At 39.7% G+C, this 15466-nt stretch overlaps 1 protein-coding gene across 9 annotated transcripts in view; it reads right to left on the reverse strand.

Moving 5' to 3' along the window:
- The window catches only part of wnk2 (WNK lysine deficient protein kinase 2), a 52971-nt gene extending 38490 nt beyond the window's left edge, over window positions 1-14481 (reverse strand). For 8 of the 9 annotated variants that reach the window (XM_072665551.1, XM_072665554.1, XM_072665557.1 and 5 more), the window contains exons 1-2: window positions 14292-14481; window positions 13117-13702 (exon numbers count right to left, since the gene is read on the reverse strand). In XM_072665551.1, the coding sequence (XP_072521652.1) occupies window positions 13117-13566 (450 nt within the window). In that variant the 5' untranslated portion in view covers window positions 13567-13702; window positions 14292-14481. The remainder of the gene's footprint in view (window positions 1-13116; window positions 13703-14291) is intronic. The other variant, XM_072665550.1, reaches the window with a different exon arrangement.
- Window positions 14482-15466: the final 985 nt, after the last annotated feature.

Below are 15466 nucleotides of genomic sequence, written 5' to 3' on the forward strand. Positions count from 1 at the left end.
TAAATTACCATTATATACACAATATAAATAATATAAGTCAAAAACTATATTATTTATTTAGATTATTTACAAATAACTGCTGATTGACTCTTAACTGGACGTGTGTGTGTGTGTGTGTGTGTGGGAGGGGTGGGAAAAATGGAAAAATATTGCACATTGTATTGTGACATTGAGTGACCTATATTTCCTGAACATGTGTGGAGTTTAAGTGTGTGTGTATATGTGGTCCGCTGGAAGCAGATAAAGATATATAAGGGTTAGAAGGGTGTGAAGCCCTCTCTGAAGCATAGTGAAGTATTGAGCTGTGGAGCAGTGGAACTGTGTTCTCTGGAGTGATGGTTGGTGCTCCATCCTGTAGTCTGTGGATGAGATGGGGTGGTGATCATCCAACATCCTGACCTCACTAACGCTCTTCCTCACAGCAATGCTCCTAAATCTAGTAGAGACAGATCCTCCAACAAAAGCAGATTTTGGAAGAAACTATGAATGAGCAGGTGTCCCAGTAATCTCCAAAACAGCAACTTTACAGAACAAAAACCTTTTTTCAATGGAAGTCAATGGAAAAAGATTTCATTCCAAGTAATTTGGGAGCATTTCTACTGATCCATTCATCAGAACATTGTAACCCAATGCAAAGAACAACTGCTGGATGCATATTATGTCAAAATGATGAAAATGTAAAAACCCTCATCATCTTCAGGCTCTGGAGTGTATAATAAAATACAACGCAGAACTTCATCTGTAACAGCCTCTACTGATGATGCTCATCCTTTTGTATCACACACCTGAGGGCAGAGCTGACAAACAGCAGACGTTTCCTTGCAGCTCTTTCAGTTCAGCTGTGTCTCTTCCTTTATCTCTCTCTCTCTCTCTCTGTCTCTCTTTTTCCCTCTCCAAGGTGCTGCAGTCCCTGAGAGACACTCTAAGGCTCGGCTTTCACACAGCACAGGTGTGTCTGGCTTGTCGTCTAGCTTTGTGGGCTACAAGACCAGCAGTCGCCAGCAAAAAACAAAAACGGACCAACAGAGCGGCCTCATTTAAACCCTGCTGGAGCTGAAAAAGCTGGGTTCTCTGGAATGATGGTCTGTACTCCATCCAATATTTTTGAAATGAGATTGGGGAGTTGGGGATGAGGTGAAGTGGTGATCAACCAACATCCTGGCCTCACTAATGATCCTATCTGCCTGAGGCTCCTCAGTCACAAGACACTACAATTCCTTATTCAACTGCTAGCTGGAACTATGGAGCTCGAGCACAGCTGCAGACTCCTCAAACCAGTGTCGTACTCACTCCTCATTATAAATCAGGAGACCGGCCACTGGTTGCATTACAAATGGGCATTTTCGTAAAGTTCAGCATGGCGTCTGTTGGCTTGTTGGTTTTTTGTTTTTTACCAGATCCAGAAGTTAAACTCACATATTTGTAGAATGTATAAAACTAAAGTGTCTTATGGAGGAAGCAGAGCAAAGACTTTTAATCAGACACAGCAGATCTAGCAAACACTGCTTACAGCAAACAGTGTAGACCCCAAACTCTGGGCTCCACAGTGCAGCTCTGTACGGCAATTCACAGACTCTCTCAGCTGGTCTCTCAGCTGGTGCTTGGAGTTGAACAGTGTTTTAAGTGTGGTTGATTCCAAAAAGCAAAAGCACATTTCATCTTAAGAGACAGTGCAGGAACATCACTGAAGCCCTGAATGCATGATGATGCATTGCCACGTTTGCCTGGACAGGTTAATATGGCATCGAGCTTGTGATCGGTATCGACAATCAACTGATTGTACTGAAAGATGATCAGCGATTGGTATCGACCCCAAAAACACGAATCGGTCCATCTCTAATATTTTGCAGGTTTTTCTGAAGTTGGAATTGCTTAAAAAGCCCAGAAGTGCCCACAGTCAAAAATACATTCAGAAATGATGAGTATAATGATTATAAAAAATTTTTGATTATTGTTTCACACACTTTAGTTTACCCCAAAATGTTTCCACTATAATACACTCATATCATCACCATACTGTAAATTATTCTAACATCTCATAGAATATAATAAACAACTTAATTTAAATACGCTTGCTTATGTGTACACACGACACACTGTTTTCTATTAGCATAAACTAAACACAACATATTTTCCTCCTCTTTTTTTAGACAACATTATGTAACACATTCTCAGAAACCATTGGCTCGTGATGACCAGCAGATGGTTCTGTCTGTGTGCTGGATCGTCAAGACGCTGCATATCTTCGATAAGAATTATCTGCTGTTTCACACAGATACACACACACACACACACACACACACACATACACACAGGAAAAGCTATATATTTCTGCTAAGCGCCAAAGAGCTACATATCTGTTATCTACAGCTGTTAACTGTGCGACTGTACTTAATACATCACACACACATATATACACATATATACACACACACTATGGCCAGGCAACTAATGCACAATAGCAGTTAATCCCTGCGTAATTTATTTCTCTCCCCTGAAACTGAGTGATCCGCTGCATTAAAGACTAGAGTGTAAGGTTGCATAATAATGTCTGCAAGCATTAAGCCTCAGAGCAGGACATTACTTACTAATACGTGAAATGTATATATCTATATATATATATATATATATATATATATGCAGTTATGTGTGATCACTGTTGATTGTACATATATATATATATATATATATATATATATATATATATATATATATATATATGCAGTTATGTGTGATCACTGTTAATTGTATATATATATATATATATATATATATATATATGCAGTTATGTGTGATCACTGTTGATTAAAAAAACCTTCTTAACCTTCTTAAATGTCAGTGGAAATCAATATAAAAATATAAATAAAAAATATATAATAACATTTTTATTAATAGAATCATTTCTACTGGTCCATTCACCAGGTAATATTGATACAATATAAAGAACTAGATTCTTATTATTCATATAAAAACTGCAAATATTTAGATAATAATGCATAATAATGCTTGATAGTGATAATATACACATCTACATATATAAAATACAATAACAGTGTGCACAGTTCAGTTCGTCACTTTCTTTTTTGTGCAACAGTTCCGTTTGAGCCATGGTTCAACAAAGTTGGCCCTGTTATTTTTCAAACCAAGTTAAAACTTTTCAACTTAAAATGATGATTGACCAAAAAACAACATTTCTAACATTAAAAACTAAATAAAAAACCATATCATGTTTATACGATATTATAAAAAATGTCTGGGGGTGTTTTCACTCTAATGGCGTTGGCGTTTTATCCAGACCTGGCAGCTTTCACTTGCTCTGAAAGCTCAGCACATTTGGTCAAGAACCTCCTGAAAAAAAGTGGTCTGGGGTTAGGCTTCAAGCAGACTCTGGTGCGGTCTGCACTGCATGTGTATAAGCTATCCACTCAGAAGAAAATAAGGAAAAACCATGAATGGATGAATGTAGGTCCAACCATTCTGCACAGTATGCACAGAAAAGTGACGTTCAAATTGGTGCAATCAATCTGCGGTGATAATCCACAAGGGATAATGAGCCCCTACCCTAAACAAGCCCAGAATCAGCCCTGGGTGCAGAGTTGTGTATTCGGGACAAGTTTGAAAATAAATTGTGGATTTTTGCATATATATATATGTGTATTTTGATGTGTGGGTTCAAAGCTGGGAGAATACTAATTGGGTACTGTCACTTTAAGAGTACTTGGCGTTCCATACAGTATATGTTTACACACACACACACACGTATACTGCCTCAGATATATATGCATTTATATAGAAAATTTCTCTCTCTCTCTCTCTCTCTCTCTCTCTCTCTCTCTCTCTCACACACACACACACACACACACTGCACTGGGTATAACATTATCTCCCCTGAGACAGGCCTAGGCCCCTGCTCTGGAGACATTAACTTGCCAAGTCATTCTGCCTATACTGCAGATTTCACTGCAATGAAAGCTTCACCCCATATTCAGACAAAAGAGGCCTCAACAAAAACATCAACATAACGTTACCCAGATTCAGTCAGCCTCTACAGCAGCAGAGCAATCAGAAATACACTACATGGACAAAAGTATTGGGACGCCTGCTCATTCATTGTTTCTTCCGAAATCTAGAAAATTAAAAAAGCAACAAGAGCATTAGTAAAAGCAGGATGTTGGATGTGGATTACCACCCCATCTTCTCTCCAATCTCATCCCAAAATACTGGCTGGAGCACCACAGAGTACCCATCACTGGGGGGCTTTATACCCCTCTATCCCATGCCTAGCATTAGGCACGGTGCCAACAGGTTCATGTTTATCTGCTCCAGAAAGTCCTATTCTATTGGCAGCACTTCTCCACAGGGACCTAAATGTATTCATTAGAAGGTGTGTCCACAAACATTTGGACATATAGCCCACCAGTCCACACAGGATAGTGGTAGATAACAGTGAGTCACACAGTGTCAGAAATAAGCAAGTCTATTAGTGATTACTGAACACTTCCACACGGTTTGTGGAGAGTGCATGCTGAGTGTGTGTTGATTTAGGCCTGCAGTTAGCACTATGCTAATTTGTGGGGTATGGACTTTTATTGATTGATAGCTACATCAGCCTCGAAGCAATGAAATCATCATGGGAATGCTGTGTTCTACTGGTGGGAGTACCACACATCTTTCTTAGGTTCTAAAACAGCACTGAACAGCGATTTCAGAACCGAGAGGAGGAAGCTAACACTAATGCTTACATGCTGTTCAATCATATTCTGGTTTTAAGGCAGGGTGTTGTGGTTGGGTTAGGATGTTGTGGCTGGTGGGCTTCAAGTAGGCCTAATAAGGGCCATGGCAGTGTGTGTGTGAGGGTAGATTTCTTTGATCAAAACTATAAAACTAAATAAATAAATAGCCTTAATAGCCTATATTGCCAAATCATATCTGTTTAACTTGTATCTTAAAATAAAAAAAGTCTTTTAAAAAAACTAAAATGCAGTTTTAGTTTTACCACCTTTGTTTTTTTTTGCTATTTCCATGCCAATGTAAAAAACTATAAATAAATACATCAATGAAATAAAGACCTTGTTTATTAACATTTGTGTTTACTCAGATTAAATCACGGCCAAATTCAAATTATTTAAAAGGTGAGCATTAATTTGACCGTCTGACCATTTATTACAAAAAAGAAATTTAAAAAACATTTCAGATATGATTTTTATTTTGCATCATATTTTGATACTTCAGGATTTCTTTGTGTTTTTCTTGGATCGTCCACCAGGGAGCAAAAAAACAAATATCTTATTTTATTTTTATTGTCATGCAATTAATCATAATGTATAATGAAAATAATGTATAATATTGTTGTTACTGTTGTAGATATTATTTAGATATTATCTATGTTGCAGATGTCTCAAAACTCTTGACTGTAAAGGGTTAAAACAGCCCAATCCATCTGTTTAAAAAATGCCTGGATCGGCCTCCGGGACATCCCCAACCTGCAGTGTTCTGCCCAAAGGCAAATGTGAACTCAGCACACAGTAAACCACGCTGTGATTGGTTAGAGAGCTCACTTGTACGCTGGGACCTTCTGCAATATGAGCACCACAAAGGCCAGCGATTAACACAGGGTATACAGTGCAGCCCTGCAGGACAGTGTTATACATTACACAGGGATGAAGGAATACCTCAGTGCTAAGACCGCCACAATACTACAGCACAGCAGCACCGCGACGGGCCTGTCCTTCTGAAGCTCAGTGCTAAGAAGCAGTGTTATGGATTATTGGCAGCATGTGAGAGGGGCTTAAAGTCTGCCTCAGAGACTCACACACACACACACACACACACACACACACACACACACACTGAGCCCTGCCCTCTTTCACTGCGCCATCTTTCACCAGCTCATCCCTCCATACACCCCCAACCCCCCTCTGTATCTGTGGAGACACAGTGTTCTTCCTCAGGAGACTAATGTGCAGATCCACACCCTTACACCTACAGCGGCTTACACACACACACACACACACACACATTTGCATAGTTACGATTGTTACTTTGCTTGTACAAATGCTAGTGATGACTCTCATGGCTCTCATGCTAGCATGTTAGCTTGTGGCTGGTGTTTTAAAGAGTGTGCTACAGTAAAATGGAAACATTGAGCACTATTACTTAAGGTACAGCCACTACAGCCACTATAACTGAGAATGTTATAGTGAATATATATATATATATATATATATATATATATATATATATATATATATATATAAATCTTTTTATACATTTTCTCCCCAATTTGGATCCTCAATTACCCAGCCTGTATGTATTCTCCCCCTATCACATGCAATGCTCCCGACACTAGTGAGGATGAAGACCAACACACGTGTGCAGCCGGCCAACGCCTCTTTTTTGAACCGGGCAACCAACAAGCCTGGAGGAAAGCACCGCATACCCGGCTCTGATGCATCGGCCAGCACCGCACTGGAGTGCAGTGGAGAGAGAGCGCCATCTACCCACCCTGGAGAGAGCAGGGCCAATTGTGCTCTCTTGGGGCCTTGGCTGCCGACGGCTATTGCCATTACCATTACCAGCCATAGTGACAGTGCTTTATACCGCTGGACCACTCGGGCCCTCACTATAGCCATCTTAAACTAGCGTTTCCTGTTTGTTTGGACATGAAAACATAAAAAAGGAAAGGAATGGAGTCTGTAAAGGATTCTGTAAAACACAGATTGTACTCCTTGTGTCTCCTAATGGAAGCCATTCCTCAAAGCCCCAAAAATACTAATGACTAAGCATTGTTAGCATCTTTGTTTTTAACATTTTTAAGTCAGTCTTTTTAACAGTCTTTTTATATGTTAGCGTCGCTGTAATAAAGAAAATCTGACAACAAAAAATATTTTGTCAAAAATATATGGACATTAACATTTAACCTCCTAACACACCAAGGCTTATTGCACACTAAGCTGTATTACTTAGTAACTACAGAGACTTCTATACAAAACTGGTGGGGCTGTTCTGTGATAGTAGAAGTTTGTAATAACACTTTTGGCCTGGCAGCGGGCCATAGGCTGCTTAAGGGGTTAAACCCTAAAGGCCCAACACCTAAATTCCTTATCCTGAAATGACATAAGAAACATGATTCATAACAGTAAATGAATACTTTATTGCAGCTATATAAATCATTTATAATAGTTACAATAAAAAAAATACATTTACAAAAAAGCCCAGGGTTCAAAGGGTTAATGGGTTAATCCAAATGTGTAATGCAGATGTGTCAGATGAAAGCCCATCAAAAGTCCAGCAGATCAATGTGAGCAGATCTATTCTCTGGTGACACCATTAACAAACTCAATCCCTCTTCCTCCATTTCCACAGTACCTGCTCTCAGACTGATAGGAGATTAGGGTCTTATGGGAAACGATGCGAACAGCTGCTGCACAGTCTGCTGGGAAGTGTAGTCTTTCACGGGTTCAGTAAGGTGATACACACGCTCCTCAGCATCCTCAGGGTAAAAATAGCCGGCAGTGTCGGCCCGATAATAAGTGCTTTCCTCTGGGTGAACTCCACTCTCATATAAATTGCCATCAGGGCAGAGTCCTACTGGCCAGGGAACATCTCTCAAGCATGGGGGTCCTGAGCCACAATTATATTTAACAGACTTCTAATAGCTATAGTTCTGACGCATAATGCAAGAATCTGATTTTAAGGCTAATTAGTTTGCATTAGTGTTGTGGCCTATACCTTTATTCAATAAAATTCCATTGAAATGGTTCGGGAGACGACAGAATTATGTGTACAATCTTGACAATAAAAAAAAAGAATAGAAATGGATATATAATATAATAATATATATTGTAAAATATACAATAATATGTGTGTTAAAGCATGGTATTGTAATACAAAACCATGCATTCATGTAAATATAAATTAAAGTTATATATTGTAACATTTATTCTAGAATGTATATATATATATATATATATATATATATATATATATATATATATATATATATATATATATATATATTGCTTCTGTTCAATGAAAAATATCACCATTATTTCTGGATGAATGACCATTAAAAATACTCCAAATGGACATATTTTTTATGTTTTTTATATTTTAACATTACTTATGTCAATGTTATTTTTGCTTACGTAAGGTTGAGTCACAACTGGCTATTAGCCTGAAATATTAGAGAGCATTAAGAAAGAATTACTGAATAAATTATTACAGAAGAGCTAAAAGTTTCATTCTGCTTTATAAATCCGAAACATTTTAATACAGACTAATTTATAGGTCTAGACTACGCAAGACATGATCACATGGCACTAATACACAGAAAACTGATACGCTTTCCTGGTCAACACTTACGACATAAAGAATTAATTACATGTTATTTAATATCAAAACATAATCACACAATAGGCTAATTTATGGTAGGTATATTTGTTCCATAGAATTCTCTTTAAAAGCCATCAGAGGACATAATAAGAAGGGGAAGCTTTCTAACTGCAGTATGAATGAGCGTTTGCAAATCCGTTGCAAATAAACAATTCTAATATTCAGTCACATCAATTACTGCTAATTACTATAAATGTGAGGGTGGCAGCGTCACCCTTCAACCGCTTCCATCAGCTTTATGTCAAATCGAGCAGCGGGTGCTCACTCTCGCTCTAAAATTACACACATCTTTCACATCCTGCTGAATAGAACCGTACGGGGGTGGGGGAGATGTGCCAGGGTCTGATCACAGAGTCCAAATTCAAACAACACAAAGACAATCAGACGCCTTTACAAGCCCAGAAACCTGATCCGCTTACACCAGAGTCACACTCACAGAAAAAAACCCAGCGTTCCCTCAGGAACTTTTTCCCAAAAGGAGAAATCTTAAAGAGTCAGTAAAGTCAATCAATCAGGCTTTAAGAACCGAAGAGGTGCATCAATAATAGATGACACAGAACTGAGATGACCTCTCCTAGAGACGCTGACCAACGAAGGTTTTTCCTTTCAGCGTTTAAAAAAACATGCCTGTATATTTATACTCAGAGACAGACCAATAGTTTTGATCCTCAACAATCAGTCCATAAATTCATACGCCTACATGAAACCTGCATAAACCCAATAAAAAGCAGTTAAACGCACAAACCTACATAAACTACAATCCATAAAGGCTGAGTTTAACAGGTCATGTCAAAAATGCTTTTTCTGTTCACTCTGACATCAAACTGACACACTGACAAACACACTGAACCTCAGGCCTAGGTGTCTATTTTTAAAGATTCTGTTTCTATTATAAATGGTTTTAGTAACTACCATAAATAATTCAGTGTATATTATAAAATATTCTTTGTCTACTAAAAAATATTCCATGTCTACGTTTCTACTACAAATGATTCACTAGCTACCATAAATTATTTAGTAACTGCTATAAACGATCCACTTACTGAATCATTTATAGTAGAATCTGAATCATTTGTAATAGACACTGAATCATTTATAGTGGGTACAGAATCATTCATAGCTGTTACTACATCATTTATTGTAGATGCTAAATAAATTTTAGCAGTTACCAAGTTATTTATAGTGTATACTGAATCATTTATAGCAGATACAGAATCATTTACAATACACATTTAATCATTTATACTCATTTTATATTATTTGCAGCAGTAATGATTCTGTTTCTACTGTAAATGATTCAATATTTACTATAAATGATTCACTAACTACTACAAATGATTCTGTATGTACTATAAGTAACTCAGTGTTTTCTATAAATGATTGTGTATCTTTTTTATAAATTATTCAGCACATACTATAAAGGATTTGATAACTGCTATAAATTATTCAGTATCATTATGATTATGTATCCATTACAAATGACTATGCACCTACTATGTACTATAAATGATTCAGGAACTGCTACGAATGATTCAGTATCTACTATAAATGATTTAGTAACTGCTATAAATGATTCAGTATCTACTATAAATGATTTAGTAACTGCTTTAAATGATTCAGTGTCTACTGTTAATGATTCAGTAACTGCTATAAAACTAATATGTAGCATACGTTGTTTGATGGTGAGAAACTGATGTATGGACCCACATACAGGCCTTTAAGGTTTAAAGAGTTAGTGCTCCTTAACAGAGAGCCATTAATAAAGAACTTCTAACAGAGAAGATAAAAGGTTCTTTAAGCATGTCTAAAGGGTAAATGTCAATTATGGGTAAGCCTAGACTACACAAGGCAGGGTCAAACTAACACTAGCCATTTGTAACAGTTAAACAGCACTGATAGCTATAGCATCTTCTGGCCAACAATAATGACGCATTTAAATGGCTAAGGTTCACCTTTATCTATAGCCTGTCCTTCTTATACAGAGGTTATAAGTGTTGACTTGTACCTGGTGATTATCAGGCCTTGGTTCACTCAGTAAGATGTAAATCCAGCCTCTAAATCAGGGGTCACCAACCCACCTACCTGCACAGTTCACTAACACACCTCATCCAGCCGATCCAGGCCTTCTAAGGGGTTGTTGATTCAGGGGGAGCAGATTATGGCTTGAAGTGCCCTGTGTAGGGAGGCAGATCTACAGTAAAGAGAGCTAGTAACCGCTGTTCTAAATTCTGAATGAATCACTCACAGAGGGCTTGACCCGCAGCCAGAGCCCAAAATCTGCTCTGCAAAGATTAGCAGTGCTTCTCAATCACAGTGCTGGCAGCCCAACACATCTGACTCAACTCATCAGCTCATTACAAAGTCCTTCATGAGGTTTAAAACGGGTCTATTAGAGCAGGGAGGCGCTAATTTGCACTGCAGGGGAACTGTAGAAGTAGGACTGTTAAACTGAATAAATATCCCACATCCTCACAACTTTGAGGGCTGAGAGACGTTTACGGGAATTATTCTTAGAAAATCAATATTCAAGGTGGCTGTGCTGTTTAAACTGTGCTCTCATAACCTTCCTTTGTTTGTCAAAGCCACCCTTATTCCCCAATGTAATTCAGATCCATCATACTCTGATTGAGCGTTGGAGAGTTTCAGTGAACATGACAAATTAATGTTTTGTCTGAGAAGTTCCACACTATATCTAACACATCTCATCCAGCCGATCCAGGCCTTCTGAGGGTTTGTTGATTCAGGGGGAGCAGATTAACAAAAACAAGGTTATTACCAGAGCTTATCCTGCTTTTCCTGGAGTAACTGTCTCTACTGCCCAGGGTAGAAGGCTTTCTACTAGGTTTCTGGAGCATTTCTGTGAGGATCTGATTGCATTCAGCGACAAGAACATTAGTGAGGTCAGGATGTTGGATGATCAGCACCCCACCTCATCCTCAACTCTCCAACTCATTCCAAAGGGATTGAATGGGGCACCAACCATCATTCCAGAGAACACAGCTCCACTGCTTCAGAGCTCAATGCTGGGGGGCTTTACACCCCTCTAGCCCACACCTGGCATTTTGCATGGTGCCAATAGGTTCATGCTCATGTGCTCCTAGACAAGCTGAGTCAAGTGTCTGAGTCAGCAATTGGCGCAACTTAAAGTAGCTGAGGTCATTCATTAGAAGTGTTCACAAACATCTGGACATATAGTGTATAATCTTGAAGATGTTTCTCCAAGGAGTTGTCTCTTCTCCTGGAGGGTCAGTCAGTCCAGCCCCGTCCACCACTGTTTGGTGATTCCCCACCTCGAAACACACCTACTAACCCTGGTAACTACCTACTGAGTTGAATCAGGTTTGTCAATCAGGTATATCATCAAAGTGCGCTGCACTGAAGCTCTCAAAGGGCAGACTGGGACCACTTGTCTTAGATCGCCATTGCTGTATTACTGAAAAGGTCACAAGACCCGTGTGATGTGGCTATTTATCCAAGGAACTTGGACCTGTGATAATTCATACTTCTTGTTTAGTCACTCAGCTGAAAGTTCACCACTGTATCACTGATTATACTACTGGACTCACAGTAACCTGTGCTTTTGAAGACGGTCCGCCAGTTCCCCCAAGGAGCTTAGTCTATGTGTCATTGATTATACCACTGGACTTGCTGTACAATATGCCAGACACCATGCCAGGCACTCGAGAGACTTCACCAGTGTGTTACTGATCATACAGTTCTGCTAGTTTTGTGGAATAGGCCTAATCTTGAAGATGCTTCACCACTCATTTAAGGGGCTTCAACACCGTATCACTAGCAATACTACTTTATTTAATGTATACTGTATATATATAATGTACCCCAACACTGTATGACTGGTTAGACCGCTGGACAAGGTGCAATCTTGAAAACACTGCACCAATTACCTGAGGGGCTTTATTGCTACATGACCGGATGTACTACTGGACATTACAACACTTATTTGCAGAGCTTCAACCCTGTGGCACTGGTTGCACCACTGGACCTGAGGACACTGCACCAATCTATCTACAAAGCTTCAACACTATATCACAGCTTACACCACTGGACTTAAGTTGTAATCTCAAAGACATTGCACCAAATACCTGAGAGGCTTCATTGCTATATTACCAGATATACTACTGGACCTGCAGTACAATTTTGCAGCACTTATTTGCAGAGCTTCAACACTGTGGCACTGGTTGCACCACTGGACCTGAGGACACCGCACCAATTATCTGAGAAAATCACTTCACATACCACTGGACTTGCTGTACAATCTTGAAGATGCTGCACCACCTATCTAAGGAGCATCACTGGTTAGTCTGGCTGTACCACTGGACTTGCATCACAGTTGTGAAGGTGTTGCACCACTCATCAGACAGTCATGGTCACTGTATCACTGGCTGTATCACTGGATGTAAGGTATCGTCTTAAAAACACTGCACCAATTACCTGACCGTCCTCACTGCTATATCATTGGACTTCAACACTGGATCACTGATAGGATAGGACTGATAGGCTTCGCCACTAGTTAGACCACTAAAGTTGCTGTATACTCTTGGAATATGTCATTATACCAAGAAGCTCCTCAGAGGAGTGGTTAAGCATCTACTGACCTACTATAACTATTACGATTTCACCACCAGTCCAGTTGCCCTGACTTACTACACCTAGCCACCACCTTCTGTTTCTCTGTTTGTGTCCCCCGAGGTGAGTCCTTACCTGTAACTCGCACCAAGCCACCTCCACCCACGTGTCTGTGTCCAGTCCCTTGTAGACGCTCTTGAAGGAACCCCTGCCGAGCTCGATATCAAACTTTAGGAAGCGTCCTCCAGGGGATGTGCACACCGCCTTCACCTCTGCTTCCGCCTCCTCCTCGCTTCCGGCCTTTCCGCCGGCACTGGAGGCTTTTCCACGGGCATCTTCATCATCATCCTCATCCTTCCTCTCCTGCTTCTGCTGCTCCTGCTGCTCCTGCTGCTCCTTCTGCTCCTGCTGTTGCTGCTGTTCTGGTTCCTCATCTCCAAGAACGTCGCACCTCCCGGTTGAGTGCGGTTTATCGCTCAAAGGAGTGGCCTCTGGGCTCTCAGGTCCCTGATCCTCAGACTCGGAGAACCACAGGCTCGTGCGGATGAACCTGCGCCGCACCGACTCCGCGTGGCCGGACGCCATGGGACGGGACTCTGGGTTGTTGTTGTTTTTTTTTCTGTTTCCTTCACAGGCGTATGGCTTTCAATCCATGGGTCACATTCAGGTCTCGCGCAGGCCGGGCGCAGGGACACGTGCACCTGCTGTAGCAGTCCTGCATCTTACAAACACACATACACTCAAATTAAGATTGATATATTATTATGTTATTATTATAACACACATGAATTTTTCAATATGACATGCACAAACAATATTACAGTATATTCAATAAACAGCAGGGTTTATAAACTGAATTTACAGTCACTGGCTGAAACACTGTATTTGTTTTATTATTATAGCCATTACTGTACCTCAATATCTGGCAATTATTAATATTATTGGCTTACCAATATCAATGTTTCCTATATACTAATAAAATGACTAAAATAACCCTAATGAAATAAAATGACTGGGTGATATAGAAATGATTGCTGATATAGTTGCTGCTCTATTTCAGTATTAAATATGAATATTAAACTAACAGCAGCTCCCTAAATGACAGGCTGCTGTGTTTCAGTGTTTCCAGTTGAAATATTGAGTATTAATAATCTCCCTCTGTTATAAAACTGGCACCGGGTGACGGATACAGTAAGGAAACGGAGCAAATGTGTGCAGTTACGAGTCCTCCCTGTAAACTCTGTCCTGCTCCTGCTTCTCTCTGAGCTCAGCAGATTTACTGCGGCAGCGCCGAGTCACCCAGCCCTCACCTTCACACCCCTGCGCGGCTCCTCGCGCCTCTCCGCCAGCGCCTCAGCTCGCTCATTCCCGCTCGCTGCCGTTTCCTCAGACGCTCCGGATCCGTATAGCGACGACGTGGGTCCGGTCAAATGCTCCGGAGTTCGGGCGGGACCTTCATCAGCACGCAGCGCTGCGGCCGCCCGAACCGCGGTGGGGATTTAGGCTTTTCCCTTTTTTTTAATCCACACCCATATTCCGGCAAACCGCGCCTCCTTGCGATCTGATTGGCTAGAGATTGCAGCTTAAGACCAATATCGATTAAAAAGACAAAGGAAGAAAAATGACAATTATTCTGCAAACAGACAAAAATAACATGTTTATTTGTTAAAAAGCCGTGTATGTACTTTGATTCATTTCTTTAAATCGGTCAATTTAGTCTTAATTATTGAAAAATCTAGATAGTTAGTTAGATAGATAGATAGATAGGTAGTGCTAGAAAGATACACAGATGGATATAAAATAAAAAAAAATATTATGATTTATAATATAATCCGACATTATGATATAATATATTATTATGTTTCATTGTAAGCTCAACAGTTAATTGTGCACTATACCTAAAACTAGGCCTTAGCTTTTATCCTGTTATATATTGTTATATATATTTTACTGTGAAAACCATTTACAACCATTTGTTTGTTATATTACTTATTAATCTAGCTGTAATAAATTGTGTATTTACGCGAATGGTTTTTAAATATTAGTTTTATTGTTTGAGGAAATTAGCACTAATAAACAACAGGTGCACTTCCCAGGCTTTTAAGTATATTTAACACGTATTTAGGTTGAAAATAATATTTATTATTGTTTATTTGTTGTTGTTTTTTAGCGTGTTCCTCGGTTGCTATGGTGACGCGAACAAATTCTCAGCCATCCAATCGACGGGCTGTTTGTGAGGGTAGATCACCAGCCAATCCCAGCGCAAGGAGGGCGGGACTTGTCGGAAAACGGGTGGAGAGCAAAAAAAAAAAAAGCACAACACGCCTGAATCTGAAGGACGGAGCAGCGAATAACGACCCTCCGTTTACGAGCAGGAGACAAGACTAAATATAATGATGACCAGCTTATTCGTATAACTGGAAATAAGAAAAGGACCTTAGAGAAGACTCTAGAAGATATCGCTATACATATATTTTAAAGCTGT

Source organism: Salminus brasiliensis, chromosome 21 (assembly GCF_030463535.1).
Source record: "Salminus brasiliensis chromosome 21, fSalBra1.hap2, whole genome shotgun sequence".
NCBI classification, from domain to species: Eukaryota; Metazoa; Chordata; class Actinopteri; order Characiformes; family Bryconidae; genus Salminus; species Salminus brasiliensis.